The 15,058-nt window shown below is 41.7% G+C and overlaps 1 protein-coding gene across 1 annotated transcript in view; it reads right to left on the reverse strand.

Annotated features, from left to right (window-relative positions):
• The window catches only part of MCU (mitochondrial calcium uniporter), a 198,577-nt gene extending 183,937 nt beyond the window's left edge, over positions 1 to 14,640 (reverse strand). Inside the window, exon 1 of the mRNA XM_028109659.2 lies at positions 14,480 to 14,640. Within this exon, the coding sequence (XP_027965460.1) occupies positions 14,480 to 14,626 (147 nt within the window). The 5' untranslated portion in view covers positions 14,627 to 14,640. The remainder of the gene's footprint in view (positions 1 to 14,479) is intronic.
• Between the last annotated feature and the right edge of the window lie 418 nt (positions 14,641 to 15,058).

Here is a 15,058-nt window from a genome sequence, read left to right on the forward strand (position 1 = left end):
TTCAAGAACAGTCTTTTTACCATTTAAGGCACAAGTCCTTTTTACAAAAGAAAGCAGTCCCAAACTGCAAATTATTCCAAACACACAGAAAAGAAACAATGAATAAAGGCCAACAAGTTTCCTTCCAAGCTTGTCTGCACTTCAAAAGTCTGAGCCGTTTTATAGAGCAAAACAAGTTTTTGCTGTAGCAGCTCAATCCCACATGAGCTTGCTGTATTACAGCAAATGTTGTTGGGCATTTTGCACAAGACATGTTCATCTGTGTAATGAAACATTCTTCTTCTCCTCCTCCTTCTCTCCGGAAATACAAAGGATTTTCCCAGGAATATGATTTAAATGAGGACATTCCACACCAAAAAAGGAAAAAAAAAAAAATTCCTAGTCTAACTTTTAAAATGACATAATAAATTCCTTTTTCCTGTCCCTCCAAAATATTCCGCTAAAGACTTTCAGTCAACAAGACAATGGTTAAACGTGAGAAAGTGAATGAAACACCACAAAACAGTTAAAAATGAATGAACCAGAACTACATGTATCAACATATTTTTTAAAGTATTTAAGTAAAAAGAACAAATTACGTAACTACATACAGTGTAAAATCTTCCAAGTGAGGTTAAAACATACTTAAGAGTACTATGTAACTTTGACAGATAGTCAGATAAACAAAAGCATAAACACATGCATGGGAATGGTAAATACCAAACTGGAAAGAATGGTACTTTTGGGAGAGAGGAAAAGAAATAAGACTGAGGAAGGATATTTAGGGCAGCAATTATAGTTGTCCTGTTTAATTTTTCAAGCTAAAAGAAATAAATATACCTGTTTTTACAGACATGACATACTTCATACTTTATTTTTTTTTAAAGATTTTATTTATTTATTTGAGAGAGAGAATGAGAGAGAGAGAGAGAGAGAGAGAGCATGAGAGGGGGTTGGGTCAGAGGGAGAAGCAGACTCCCCGCTGAGCAGGGAGCCCCATGCGGGACTCGATCCCGGGACTCCAGGATCATGACCTGAGCCGAAGGCAGTCGCTTAACCGACTGAGCCACCCAGGCGCCCGACATACTTCATACTTTAAAAACAAAAGACTTTTCCCCTTGTTTGGCTTAATTTTCTTATGAAGGAAATTTCTTATGAAGGAATACACCCCACCCACCCCACCACCACCCCATCCTCCCACCCCCACCCCCACCCCCCAAAGAAACCCTCTGGTGATGGAATGCCCTTTCCAGGTGAGCTTTGACAGACGCTCATCAGGACTGACCTGGGTTTTCTTCCACTAATGCTGCTACTTTCTGATGCTGGCTGGATGTGACTCAGATCCATAACTCAGGGCCTCAGCCTGTCTCTACTTTTAATCTTACCAAGAATACTCTTTTTAGGCAATCTATGCTAGAGTTCCCTTTCATTTTCCCCTTTTTACTGCTAAAAGCTCTAGCAATCACTACAAAAAAGGTCGTTACATATTTAAAGCTCACCCGACTTTGTGGCACTTGGCCAAGCGAGGAACCTGATTTCATTCTGAATCAAATGTCAATGTGGAATAAGATATTAAAATTAAAGTACTGGTTGCAGTTCAATTTTCCATCTAATAAATGAATATTTCAAAATTCTGTAAAGCTATGCTACAATTGTTTTACCATCTCAACAACGTTGAGACAACATTTTGTTTTGAAGCTTAAGTCAGAGCCAGAAATTAAAAAAAGAAAAGATTTCATTTTTGGAGGGGGTGGTTAAAGCAAGAATGAAATAAAACTGAATTACTAACATGCATACGTGTAATGAGACATTCACATAGAGCATACCCTTGGGATCCCCTCAAAAGATAAAAACAAAATAACAACAACAAAAAATCACTACCACCTCTTCAGGATCAGAAAACTCATTTTTCCTGTGTATTCAGCAGCTTCTAGCACCAGCACGCAAAGATCAGAGAAAGAGGGACAAGGAAGAGAGAAACTGACAGAGACAGACATAAGCTGGTATTCTTCTGTTTACAAAATAAATGTAATTCCATCAAAAGCAAATCAGAAACTTTCAATCTTCTCATTAGGTTTTTACTATTTCTCCTACTCCATTCAATCTATCCTTAAATACTTCTTTGAAGTATTCTGACATCCATACTCTGTTTTAAAATGAAAAATAGGTTTTATCACACTTGGCCACTTGCCACAGCCCTGCTTCATTGCAGCTAGCAGAATTCTGGCAGTGCAAGATACAGGATACAGTGGGGGCAGAATGGAAATACGGAAGATTAGTTCCAAAATAAACACCTCCAAAAATCTGTCATCTTTGGAAATTTTATACATGTAGGGAATCTAGAGTTGGCAGCACCTCTTTCAAAGAGTTCTTTAAAGCTCTCTTCTGCAGTCCAGCCCTTCACCCTTCCCTCTTCTCCTCTACCTGCTCCAAATACTTGCCAGGCAAATGCATGTGTCAATTTCTTAAATCACTTATAACACAAAAGCACTACAATATTTTTCCATCACTATTTTTATGTAGCATTTTCTATAGTCCTACTTGTTTCAGCATAATCTGTGAACTCTTTTAAAATGATTTACCTTACACCAGTTAGAATGGCAAAAAATGACAGGGCAAGAAACAACAAATGTTGGAGAGGTTGTGGAGAAAGGGGAACCCTCTTACACTGTTGGTGGGAATGCAAGTTGGTACAGCCGCTTCGGAAAACAGTGTGGAGGTTCCTCAAAAAGTTAAAAATAGAGCTACCCTATGACCTAGCAATTGCACTACTGGATATTTACCCCAAAAACACAGATGTAGTGAAAAGAAGAGCCATATGTACCCCAATGTTCATAGCAGCAATGTCCACAATAGCCAAACTGTGGAAAGAGCCGAGATGCCCTTCAACAGATGAATGGATAAAGAAGAAGTGGTCCATATATACAATGGAATACTACCCAGCCATCAGAAAGGATGAATACCCAACTTTTACACCAACATGGATGGGACTGGAGGAGATTATGCTAAGTGAAATAAGTCAAGCAGAGAAAGTCAATTATCATATGGTTTCACTTATTTATGGAACCTAAGGAATAGAATGGAGGACATTAGGAGAAGGAAGGGAGAAATGAAGGGGGGTAATCGGAGGGAGAGATGAACCGTGAGAGACTATGGACTCTGAGAAACAATCTGAGGGTTCTAGAGGGGAGGGAGGTGGGGGGATGGGTTAGCCCGGTGATGGGTATTAAAGAGGGCACTACTGCGTGGAGCACTGGGTGTTTTATGCAAACAATGAATCATGGAACACTACATCAAAAACTAATGATGTATTGTATGGTGATTAACATAATAAAATAACATTAAAAATAAATAAATAAATAATAAAATCAGGTTATTTGATTTAAAAAAAATGATTTGCTGCTGCTTGACTCAAAGAAAAGTAATTCCTTCTTCACATTTCCATGATTCCCATCACTGTATTATCTAGGCACAGAGAACTAGATGATCTACAGATGCATTATCCACAGGGTTGAAGGATTTAGATGATGGTCTCTAGGGCTTTTTAACTCACTGACTCTCATTTATCCAATGCTGGCTGAGTGTTCTTGACACTATTAGGCTCAGTTCACAGAATTTGGGAGAGTAGACTACTATGGGAAACTAATCACCTGAGGTTTTCACACTCATATTTCCTGTAGTGTAATTACAAAGGAAAACAGAAACATTTTCTGTTTCAGACTGGCAAGCCACAACTCAGAATTAACAAATTATTAGAACAGTCCATCTTGGGGTGCCTGGGTGGCTCAGGTCATGATCCCAGGGTCCTGGGACTGAGCCCCGCATCGGGCTCCTTGCTCAGCAGGGATTCTGCTTCTTCCTCTGCCTGCCGCTCCCCCTGCTTGTGCTCTTTCTATCTCTGACAAATAAATAAAACCATTGAGAAAAAAAAAACAAAACAGTCCATCTTACCTCAGCACTACAACATTAACTGCTTTTTTCCTTCCCTCCACCCTCTCTCTAACTCTGGATTCCTTACCATATCTTCACCTATTCCCCATACTCTCAGTAGTTGGGACTGGAAAATGAAGACAAAAGAGAAAGATGGGACTAAGGCATAATGAACTGTTTCAGAGGAATGCAGGGTAAATTGTCTATCAAGATGTCAGAAGTAATTATGCAAACTGTCCTGAAAAGGAAATGGAAGCTATTTGTCTTCACTTCAAGCCCTTGACCCTTGTGAGAATAAGCAAATATATTATACTTGGATTTATGATTTTATACAAGACCGCCACCATGAAATAACATAAAAATTAATGATATATGTCTTAGAATTAGAAAGCCCTTTAGGCTCATCTGATCAAGCATCCTTATTTAACTGACCAAAACATTAAGACCAAAGAGGTAAGTCACTTGCCCAAGGTCAAATAGCAACTTAACAGTAGAGAAATGAACAGAACCCAGACTCCTATTGTATCCCAACCGCACCTAATCCTCTTCAATTACTTACTTTTGGTGATTGAAACACACACACACACCACTTCCAACTCTTCTTTTATCTACCTCAGAAAACTAAAAAAATTCTTTCATGATACAATTGTTTGCTCCCATAGATTTCAAAAGGCTCATACATGACAATCTCTTCTGGCAAAGCAGATACTGTAACAGCTCTAAAAATTGTCATAGTTGGGGTGCCTGGGTGGCTCAGTCGGTTAATCGGCTGACTCTTGATTTCAGTTAAGGTCATGATCTTGGGGTTATGAGACTGAGCTCAGCGCAGAGTCTGCTTGAGATTCTCTCCCTCTCCCCCTGCCTCTGCCCCTCCCCCTGCTCACTTGCGCGCCCCTGCACACACACTCTCTCTCTAAAATAAATATTTTAAAAAATTAAGAATTGTCATAGTTACCAAATAAATACTTACCTTTGTATTATAATACCTAAAAGACCAAAGAATATATGCTTTCTAAATAAAGCAATCCAGGGCGCCTGGGTGGCTCAGTTGGTTAAGCGACTGCCTTCAGCTCAGGTCATGATCCTGGAGTCCCGGGATCAAGTCCTGCATCGGGCTCCCTGCTCAGCAGGGAGTATGCTTCTCCCTCTGACCCTCCCCCCTCTCATGCTCTCTATCACATTCTCTCTGTCAAATAAACAAAATCTTTAAAAAATAAATAAAGCAATCCAGTAGAATCAATTAAAATACTAGAGAATCACTCCATATAACTCATTCTTGATTATTACATGGTTTTATTTTTTATACTTCTCTTGAGAAACTGGGGTAGCAGAAGCAGTAGGAATCTTCTATCTTCATTCCTAATGGGAAAGGGAGGTTGCTAAAATTTTACTAAGAAATGGTTTCATGCTTAAGAATAGCTAGGTTTTTGTTTGTTTTAAAAAGACCATCATACATACAATGTTCAATATTCCCTAAGGTAAACAAATATTACAAAAGTGGAAAGTCGAAGAGAACAAAGTCAAAGGAAATTACTCAAAAATATTCCTCTAATTAACATAATGGGAAGTTTCTGCTTTGGAAGAGTATAATACACAGAACACACACTTTCAACAAGGATTTGGTGAGTGCTCATCATGCTTTGTAAACTTTTTCCATACTGGTGTGCAAATCTTTCAGATTCTGATGGTATGGGGGAGGAGGGGGGGCAGGAAAATGGGGATAAGGTGGGCATCTGATATACAAATTTAAAATCATTAAACCAGGTCAACACATTTTTATATACAAAAGCAGAGGTACAACAATCACAACAACAAAACATACTTAACATGACTGTAAAAAGAAATACACAGAGAAGGTCCAGAAACAAAGTTTTCAGCACCTGAGCATTAACAGAATCAGACAGCCCTCGAAATGAATTACCTTTTCTACCTGGTACCAGCTGAGTGATAGTCCATGTCCAATCATCAAGTTCTATCAATTCTATTTCCTAAATCTGCCTTCTCTCTATTCCTTTTCTATATTCCCAATGCTACTGTCTTCATTCAGGCATCTTTTGCCTAGTCCATTAAGATGTCCCTTATTGGCCTCTTGACTTTTCTGGTCCCATCCTCTCCAATCCAGCCTTCACACAGCTGCGACTGTAACTACCAAAAAGCACAAACTGATCATGTGATTCTCCTAATTGAAATTCTTCTGACACTCACCTATGGACCAGCAGTATTTTTTCCAAACTGTGGCTTAAATTGTGGAATCAATCTAAATGGGTCCCAATCAGTATTTCTTCAACAAAACAGCACAGAAACTATGTATGTCTCATACATAGTAAAAATACCGTTTTGTGAAACTTTTCCTACTTTTACGCACACGTGCACATTCTGGGTCATGATATAAGATGTATTTCTACTGTGGGTTGAGTTAAAAAAAAAAAAAAAAACCACTGACCTACATAATAAAATTCCAACTCCTTCACAAGTCCCTTCACAGTCTGATTCCCTCACCAGAGCACAGTGGTTAAGAGACAGGCGCCAGGTACGCCAGTCCCAGCTGTCTGATCCTGAGCAAGTCATTTACTGAGTGTCACTTACCAGCTGTGATCCTGGGCAAATCAACCAATCTGAGGTAACTCACTTTCACTATCTATAAAAGGAGGATAGTAACAGCACCTACCCACAGGTGTCACAAAAATTAAGTGAGATTACCTGTGTAAAGTACATAACACGTGGTGCACTTAATATTAGTTATTATTGGTATCACTACTACTGTCCAGTCTAATCTCTGGCTATTCTTGCCCATACTCCAGTTATAACAAACGACTGGCAGTTTCTCAAATACATCTTCCTCCCTCAGACTGTCATGTCAGATGTTGGTGCTATCTAGAATGTGAACTGCAACTTTCCAGTCCCCCACACATTTTACTTCCTCCTATTTCAGCTTAAGTGAGGCCTCCCTTGTGACGCCTTCCCCAATTCTCTTGAGTTAAGTCTAAATGCTCCCAATGAACCTCCATGGGGGGACGGGGAGTATAACCAGTTACAGTCTTGCTTGTTGGTGTCTCCCAGCCAAACTGTGACCTCTTTGGACCACCTCAGAGGCATCTCTCTTTCACAGCACAGCAAGTTACAAACAGTAGTTCAACAGATATTTCCTGAATGACTCCAGGTTACTTACCCCTCCTAGGTCTTCATTTTCTTATCTGTACAATGGGGGAAGTATTTTGCCTGAAGGTTGTTGAGTATGCTAGACAATGTTTTTAAAAGTGATCTAGAAGCAATGCTCGATAATGGGTGGGACTTTCTAGAATCCTTGGCTAAATTACAAAGATCCTAAGGAAGCAATACCTTAGACCCTTACTACCTAATACCTGGAGGAGAGGGTGGAGAAAGGGATTTAAGGAATGTATTCAGAAAGATGGTGAGATCTCTTGGAAGAAAACTGCAGTAGATGCTTGAGAAAGAAACATGGCTGAAGGAGAAGACAAAAGGAAAGGAGGCCCCACACTGGGACCCCACCAAACCTAGACTTAAATTTCACCTCCAAAGCATCTGTCTTGTCCATCATTGTATCCCTAGCATTAAAACAGTTTATGACACTTAAGAAGAAAGAAACCTACCTCATCCTCAGTGTCCTCATCAATAAAACTGGGGTAATAATGCCTCTCATAAGGTTATGGTGAGAATTAAATGAGGTAACACAATGCCCTCAGATCTTAGATGCTTCCTTCTGTATCTACTCCTCCACGTAGGGTCAGGTGGTTCAAGTTAACCTACTTACTCTCCTGTTATTTGACAAAAAAAAAAAAATCAGTCACATTAACTTTCTCTAAAGTTTAAAGGAGATATTAGTACTCAAACATCCTGTAACACCACTTACTATAGATAAGAAGTAAAATGTAGCCTCTCTTAGAATGAAAAAAGAAGTCTAAAGGATCTTGTAATCTGTAAGGCAGTACAGTTTAAGACTACATTGGAGAATATCCTCTGGACAGCCTCATACACATAATGGATTCCTCAGCAATTCTCTGGTGATCATTACAAATGCTCCCCAAACAATAAAGTATACAACACATAGTAAAAACTGAGAATTTCAGAAACAAAGTGTAAGAGGTAAACACCCCACTCTTAATACATATTATCAATGTCCTTAAAGAATCTTTGGAAAGGGCTCTCATTTTTAAGAGAGATGTCAAAATGCAATGTCATATTTTCAGTTTTTTCCAGAACCGCATTAGAAAAAGTTCAGTTTTAGCATGCTATTAGACCCAGCTGGTGATGTAATTTACCAAGTTATATTTTTATCAAAATAAAAGATTGGGGTCGCCTGGGTGGCTTAGTCGGTTAAGCGGCTGCCTTCGGCTCAGGTCCTGGGATTGAGCCCCACAGCAGGCTCCCTGCTCAGTGGGGAGTCTGCTTCTCCTTCTGCCTCTCCCTTTCCCCCTCCCCACGCTTGTGCTCTCTCTCTAATAAATAAATAAAATCTTTAAAAATAAAAACATATAAAAAAATAAAATTAAAAATAAATATATATATATAAATAAACAAAAGATTTAAGCCCATACACAGTTTATGGGTCAATAATTCACTAAACTTACTAAAATTACTTTGCTTGAAGTCAACTTTCATGTTACACAGGCTCTCTCATTGCATTTAACAAAGTGCAGTGAAATAATTAAATGGACGGTTACTCTTGCATGTTCAACATGCAGAGGACAAGATTTTTTTAACATGTGTCATCAAGCTTGACCTAAATCAGGGAGTAATTATTCAAGATTGGGTTTGAGGGGGCGCCTGGGTGGCTCAGTCATTAAGCGTCTGCCTTCGGCTCAGGTCATGATCCCAGGGTCCTGGAATCGAGCCCTGCATTGGGCTCCCTGCTCGGCGGGAAACCTGCTTCTCCCTCTCCCACTCCCTCTGCTTGTGTTCCCTCTCTCGCTGTGTCTCTCTCTGTCAAATAAATAAATAAAATCTTAAAAAAAAAAAAAAAAAGATTGGGTTTGAGTTTAGGCACTTACTGAAAGAATATGCTCCCAATTCCCTTTTTTAAAACCCACCTCTGCTTAACTGTTTGCAAAACAAAACGCACAACTGTGTAATTTCGTAGGAAAAGAAATGAATGCAAAGGCCAGCAGATGGGGGAGCCATTTTCAGCTCTGTAGTAACTGGCTGGGCTACCAAGGAAGAAGTCATTCACCACTCTTGCCCTACTTCCTTAATCTATGGTCTTTTTGAGATCTCAAGTCTACAATTCTTTTAAGTACATGTCCTTCATGGTAACATCTTAGTTTTCCTAATAACATGTTATTCCAGTAATTATAAAATATTCATGAGCCATGACATGGCATTAATCAAAGAATAGAGGATTCCCTTATGTTAAGTGATTATCTCAAGATCTTAAAAGGTAGTGTTGTCCTTAATCACAAAAAGCAAAACAAAACAAAAAAAAGTAATTTTTAAGAAAACCCACAGAGACACAAAGCTAGAATATAAAAAAGCAATGAGGGGGCACCTGGGTGGCTCAGTCAGTTAAGTGTCCAACTCTTGATTTAGGCTCAGGTCATGATCTTAGGATCCTGGGATCATGCCCCGGGTCAGGCTCCAAGCTCAGCGGGGAGTCTGCTTAAGGATTCCTTCTTCCTCTCCCCCTCCCCTCCATCACGTTCTCTCTCTCTCAAATAAGTAAATAAATCTTTTAAAAAATGAAAGCAACATCTCTGCAGTTATTCAGATAACAGTATCAATGAAGTGCTATTGCAGAAGACCAGGACCACTCTGGATTTCAAACATGAGGCAGCCCCAAAACCAAAAATGATCCTTGTTGTTATCTTTGATATGCACCATTCTCGATGCTGCATTCTCTACTTAGATTTCCTCTTGGAGTAGAGTTCCATAAAGCCTAAAACAGAGCCCCTCGGGACTTAGAAAAGTTCAAATAATCATAATCTGTTGAATAAATCCAAATTTACTCAAATATTTTGTGGGGTGCAAAATAAGCACGATTTTAACATAAATAAAAGAATGGTTGTGGGGCACCTGGCTGGCTCAGTCGATTAAGTGTCTGCCTTTGGCTCAGGTCATGATCTCCAGGTCCTGGGATTGAGTCCCACATGGGGTTTCCCCGCTCAGCGGGGAGTGTACTTTCCCTCTCTCTCTCTGCCCCTCCCCCCACTCATGCTCTCTCACTTGTGCGTGCTCTCTCTCTCAAATAAAATAAAATAAAAAAGGATGGTTGCTTCCTTAAAAACAAGTCTGCTCTTGGAACTAATGTAACATTGTGTGTCAACTATATTTCAATAGAAAATAATAACAGTAATTTTAAAAGTCTGCTCTAAACATTTATCCAGAACCATCAAAATCTTAGTATTAAAGTAGACTAAAACAACAAAAACTCTAGAACTTGATTCAATCATATATTTCTATTAATCTGGGTATTAATCATACTTTTGCTGGGCTTTGGGCAGAAAGCAAGTACCACCACAGAGCTAATCCAAAGGTACCCACTCTGTGGGTATACTACCATAAAGAAGTATAATATACGATCAAAGACAGCACTGGCAATAGCAAAGTTAAATTACTCAAATGTGGGTACTTAAGTAACAGGTCATTAAACAAGTCAAACTGGGGACAAGGGGCTGGGGGGAGTGGATGAGCATACCTTTTCACTGGCAAGCAGACAAAAAGGTGCATATTCAATTAATGCACATCTGAGTGTCACCCATATACCTAGCACTGTGTTGGAGTCTATGAGAGACAAAAATGCAATATTGCCCTACCTCTCCTATAAGATAAGGCACCCACAAATGAAATATATAGATAACAAGACAAGTCAGTGTCAATCTGTGTCCTGCTAATAATAAATCCTATCGGAATTTGGACAGGACAGAATAGAATAGAGAGGGATCAAGAGCCAGGAATCACACAAATTAAGCTTCTGACTAGAACATCTTGAATCCACCTCCATTTAAAGAATTTTAAACCTAGGGGCGCCTGGGTGGCTCAGTCGTTAAGCGTCTGCCTTCCGCTCAGGTCATGATCCCAGGGTCCTGGGATGGAGCCCTGCATGGGGGGGGAGAAGGGAGGGTCCTTGCTCAGCGGGAAGCCTGCTTCTCCCTCTCCCACTCCCCTGCTTGTGTTCCCTCTCTCACTGTCTGTCAAATAAATAAAATCTTAAAAAAAAAAAAAAGGAATTTTAAAACCTAGATGTAATAAACCACACACATAACCTAGTAAGTCACTTCCCTCAGCTGCCATTAGGTCTGTTTCCTCATCTGTAAAGTGAGGAGGTTAGCTTCAAAGAGGAATCTTAGGTCACAGTCGCTAACCTGAAATGGACCTAAGAGGTTAGAGGAGTGATTAAGACTGAAATTCAGTTGCAAGAACTACATAAACATTTAGTATAGATATACGGAACACTGGCTTAAGTACAGCGGAGTATTTGTGCTGGGATGAATCTGGCTAAGTAAGACCGGCCAGACCCTGAGAAACCCAATTAAAGAATTGGGACTTGCCTCTCTGTCAGGTAATATTACCTGTTAAAACTGTCAAGTTAAACTGAAATGCTATCACTGCCAAAGAACTATAATGTGTAAAATAGAGAGGGATGGCCACAAACTATAACAATACAATGACACACTTAAGAGAGTTAATAATTCAGCATAGCCGTTGACCACTAGGAAATGTTAACAGTCAGGCTTTCATAATAAGAGGTGAGACAGTTTGATTTAGCAAAGCAATTACCCAGCTCACGATGAAAGGCAGTTCCCCGTCAAAGAACCATCCTTGCAAACAGCAGCCACCTTCGCTAACCACACAGAAAGGCATGCAACATTTTGTTACAGTCACAAGCTGAGGAGCAATAAACTGGCTCTTCACACAGGAAAGGAAAAATTACGCCAGATAAAAATATCGAATAAGCCCCTGCACCTTTATTTCTATTTACTCAGTTGTATGACCTTTTAATGAGGAAGGTGGGGAAGGGACAAGTTATGTTTTATAACTTCGAAACCACACTTACCCATGAGCTGAACTGTATTGCTTTGGACTCATTCTGTAAACTCAGAAAAGATTTCAAAACGCATGCCTCTCAAGCAAAAAATTAACCAGCACCATAATTGGTTATGTCCCCCTGGCTCTAATTTACTCTACCTACTACAGCAGAACAAAAGTGGCACAAGCTGGGCTTGTGATCTAGTCCAATGCAGAGTGCCATCTGCTGCACATGCACAGAATGTGTCCTATGCAAGATTCAACCTCAGTGTCTCTCAGGGCCCTTTATAAGAGCAAGTTGTTTGTTTCCATATTTGCCTCATTCAACAGCTCTGCCTCCAACAACAGCTACTTACAGAAGTCCCATTCATGGGACTTTAAAATACCAATACTTTCCTAACAAACACTAGTTTTGAAAAGGAGGAGATTATGAAGGAGCAATTGCACTTTAAAATGCAAAGAACATGATAAGGGGGTCAGAATATCTGGGGTGGGTGGGAATCCTAAAACTGTTGCATATTAGCTGTGTAGTCCTGGCCAAGTCCCTCCCTTTTCTGGGCCTCAATTTCAGGCATAAAATGTCAAGAGTTAAATCCCTAAGAGATGCCTTTCAAATTGAGTCTTGTGAGGAATCATAGAATAACAGATGGAGACAGCTATATACAGGATGGCTTCAGAGCAATCGTAGAAAAAGAAAAAAACCTGTTTACATATTTTAAATAATCAGGTACAACTTTTTTCAAAATCGTACAATTCTAAGTTCATTTACAAGTCAACATTCCCATGATAACACTTCAGCCCTTCAGAAATAACACTTCACTTTAACTGTGCTTTCAGTTACAAATTCAGCACATCACTTTTACCCACCCCAGAATAGCACAGAAGAACACTTTCATGAAGTACCCACACAAGGAAGACACTCACAGCCTGACAGATTCGCATAGTGGAAAATATACAAGGCATAAATTTAAAAATGCTAAATGAATACCACACCCGAATAGCCTTAAAACCTGTGCAAAGTCAAAAGACGTATTAGCAAAATACAGGGATAAAGACAACTTGGGAAGTATTTAAATAGTTTGAGGGAGAGGGGAATGCCATCAGATTTCTGGGTGGCTTTATGTTTTTAAGAAAACAAAACACATAAATGGAGGCTTTGAAACATGCAAATCTAAACTGAACTGTGGAAAAGCTCGGCTCTCACCCAAGAGCTTCAGCAAAGCAATATGTCAGTATGCCAAATACGAAGTACAAATTTTCTTCAGAAGAATGAAGATAGGATCCATACGTGTGACTAATAATAACAATATCATCTTGCATTTACAGAGCATTAGTTCTTTTCATAGCTCTTTCAGACACTTGGTTTCATACTGTCAATCAGTCTTGGGGTATCCTCTGAAAACCTCCAGTTCAGCTTCCTCTCAAGAGCTATGTGATCAGGTTAAGACAGGTGGATGTATTTGTTGAGATCTGAAGGTACTAGTTTCTTCTATCAGGCCGTCTGCAGTGATTCTCTCATTACACTATACAACTTAGCCCTAGGAAATAAAATCTACACTCCTTCCCTCACACTTGGCCAGAGACCAACATAAATGGGTCTAGAAAGTCCAAGGAAAGAGAACCCGCTGACTTGTTAGGTCAAGAACTCCATGCCAAGTTGATCTCTTGCAATTGAAAAAACAATTCACAATCACTCCCAAATACATCCCAAGGCTGTTCAAACAGAAATTCTCCTCCGTTGCCAGCCAATGAAATCCAGCAATAACTGGTTAATTCAAACACCAAATCCCTGCCTCTATGAACAACTTGCCATATTCACTTCCCCTCCGCCCGCTGCCCACCCTTCCTTCTTCAGGCACGCGTGAACAAGCTGATAAACCAGCCCTCCAAAAGGACCACCGAGGACCTTTAAGGACCTGAGGGGATGGAGCTTGCCTCCTGAAGCAATGCAGCATCCATCGCGAGGGGGCTGTTCCCCATGCCCACACACGCAGGAAGTCACGCAGGGGGATAAAGTTTGATTATCCTTCTTGCCCGTTCCCAAAGGGCCGAGAGAGGACGAGGGAGCGGCCCCGCTGGGGTCCTGGGCTGCTCTCCGGAGACAGTGCCCAAGAAGCATGGCACTGCCACTCTCCTGACACATACACCAGGCAGCCGCGGCAACTCAGGACACCCCAACCCGCCCGGAGGAGGAGGGAAAGGGGACAACTTGCACGGGGCTCAGTTCGCAAGCAATGGGGCAGAGCTGTCAAAAAAAAAAAAAAAAAAAAGGAGGGAGGGACCAAGATCGGGGGCTAGTCAGTGAGAGGTTCAAGTCCCGTCCCTTCCCCGCCCTGGTGCCCCGGGTCCTGCGGGAACATCCCCGCCATCGCCCCTCCTCCTCCTCCACTCGGCTTCCTCCGCCCTCCCTTTCTTCCTGGTCGCCGCCGCAGGCGCCTGAAGGGCACGGCGGCTCCTCGGTGCCCGGCAAGCTCGGGAGCGGCCGCGAGTTGAGGTAACTCGCCCGCTGCCCCGGCGGCCTGCCCGCCGGCGGCTCCCACACGCCAGCGCCGCCCCGCCCTCCCCGGAGCCGCCAGGCGTGCTCGCTCACCGTCCGGTGGTGCTGCTGCTGCCGGTGGCGGCTGACGCTCAGCCCGGGGAAGCAGCCGGCAGTCAGCGCTCCGCAGCCGCCGGCGCCCCCGCCGCCGCCCCGGGAGGAGAGGAGCAGCAGGAGCGATCTACCTGCGGCGGCCGCCATCTCTCAACTGGAAACGGCGCCGACCCAGGCAGCGCAGCGGACGGCCGGGGCGGAGCCAAGACCCGCCACTCACCGACGCCGGGCCAACTGCCGCCCTTGGCTGAGTTGGTGAGGCGGAGCTTCCTGCGAGGCCCAATCGACAGGCGGGAGAACCACACTTGAGGCTGCCTGTCACTTCCAGAGTTACCTATTGTGGGACATAGTCGATTACGGGCAAATTCTAAGGTACGGGTAATTGGTACCCGCGCCCCTCAGAATAGCAGCAGTAGAGAGACGGCATATTCGATTCGGCTAATCTTCACCAAGGATGGAGCTATGATAAGGGTAACTGGGGAAACAGATATTTGTGCTAAGCTTTGTACTTTTTGAGTGTTCTAAGTTGGCAAAATATGTACCAAATTAGTAATCATTAACGTAGGGGTGCTAGAACTC

The sequence above is a fragment of the Eumetopias jubatus genome, unplaced genomic scaffold (genome assembly GCF_037043125.1).
Source record: "Eumetopias jubatus isolate StellerSeaLion01/CBP00866 unplaced genomic scaffold, mEumJub1_p1.0 scaffold_17, whole genome shotgun sequence".
Classification (NCBI taxonomy): domain Eukaryota; kingdom Metazoa; phylum Chordata; class Mammalia; order Carnivora; family Otariidae; genus Eumetopias; species Eumetopias jubatus.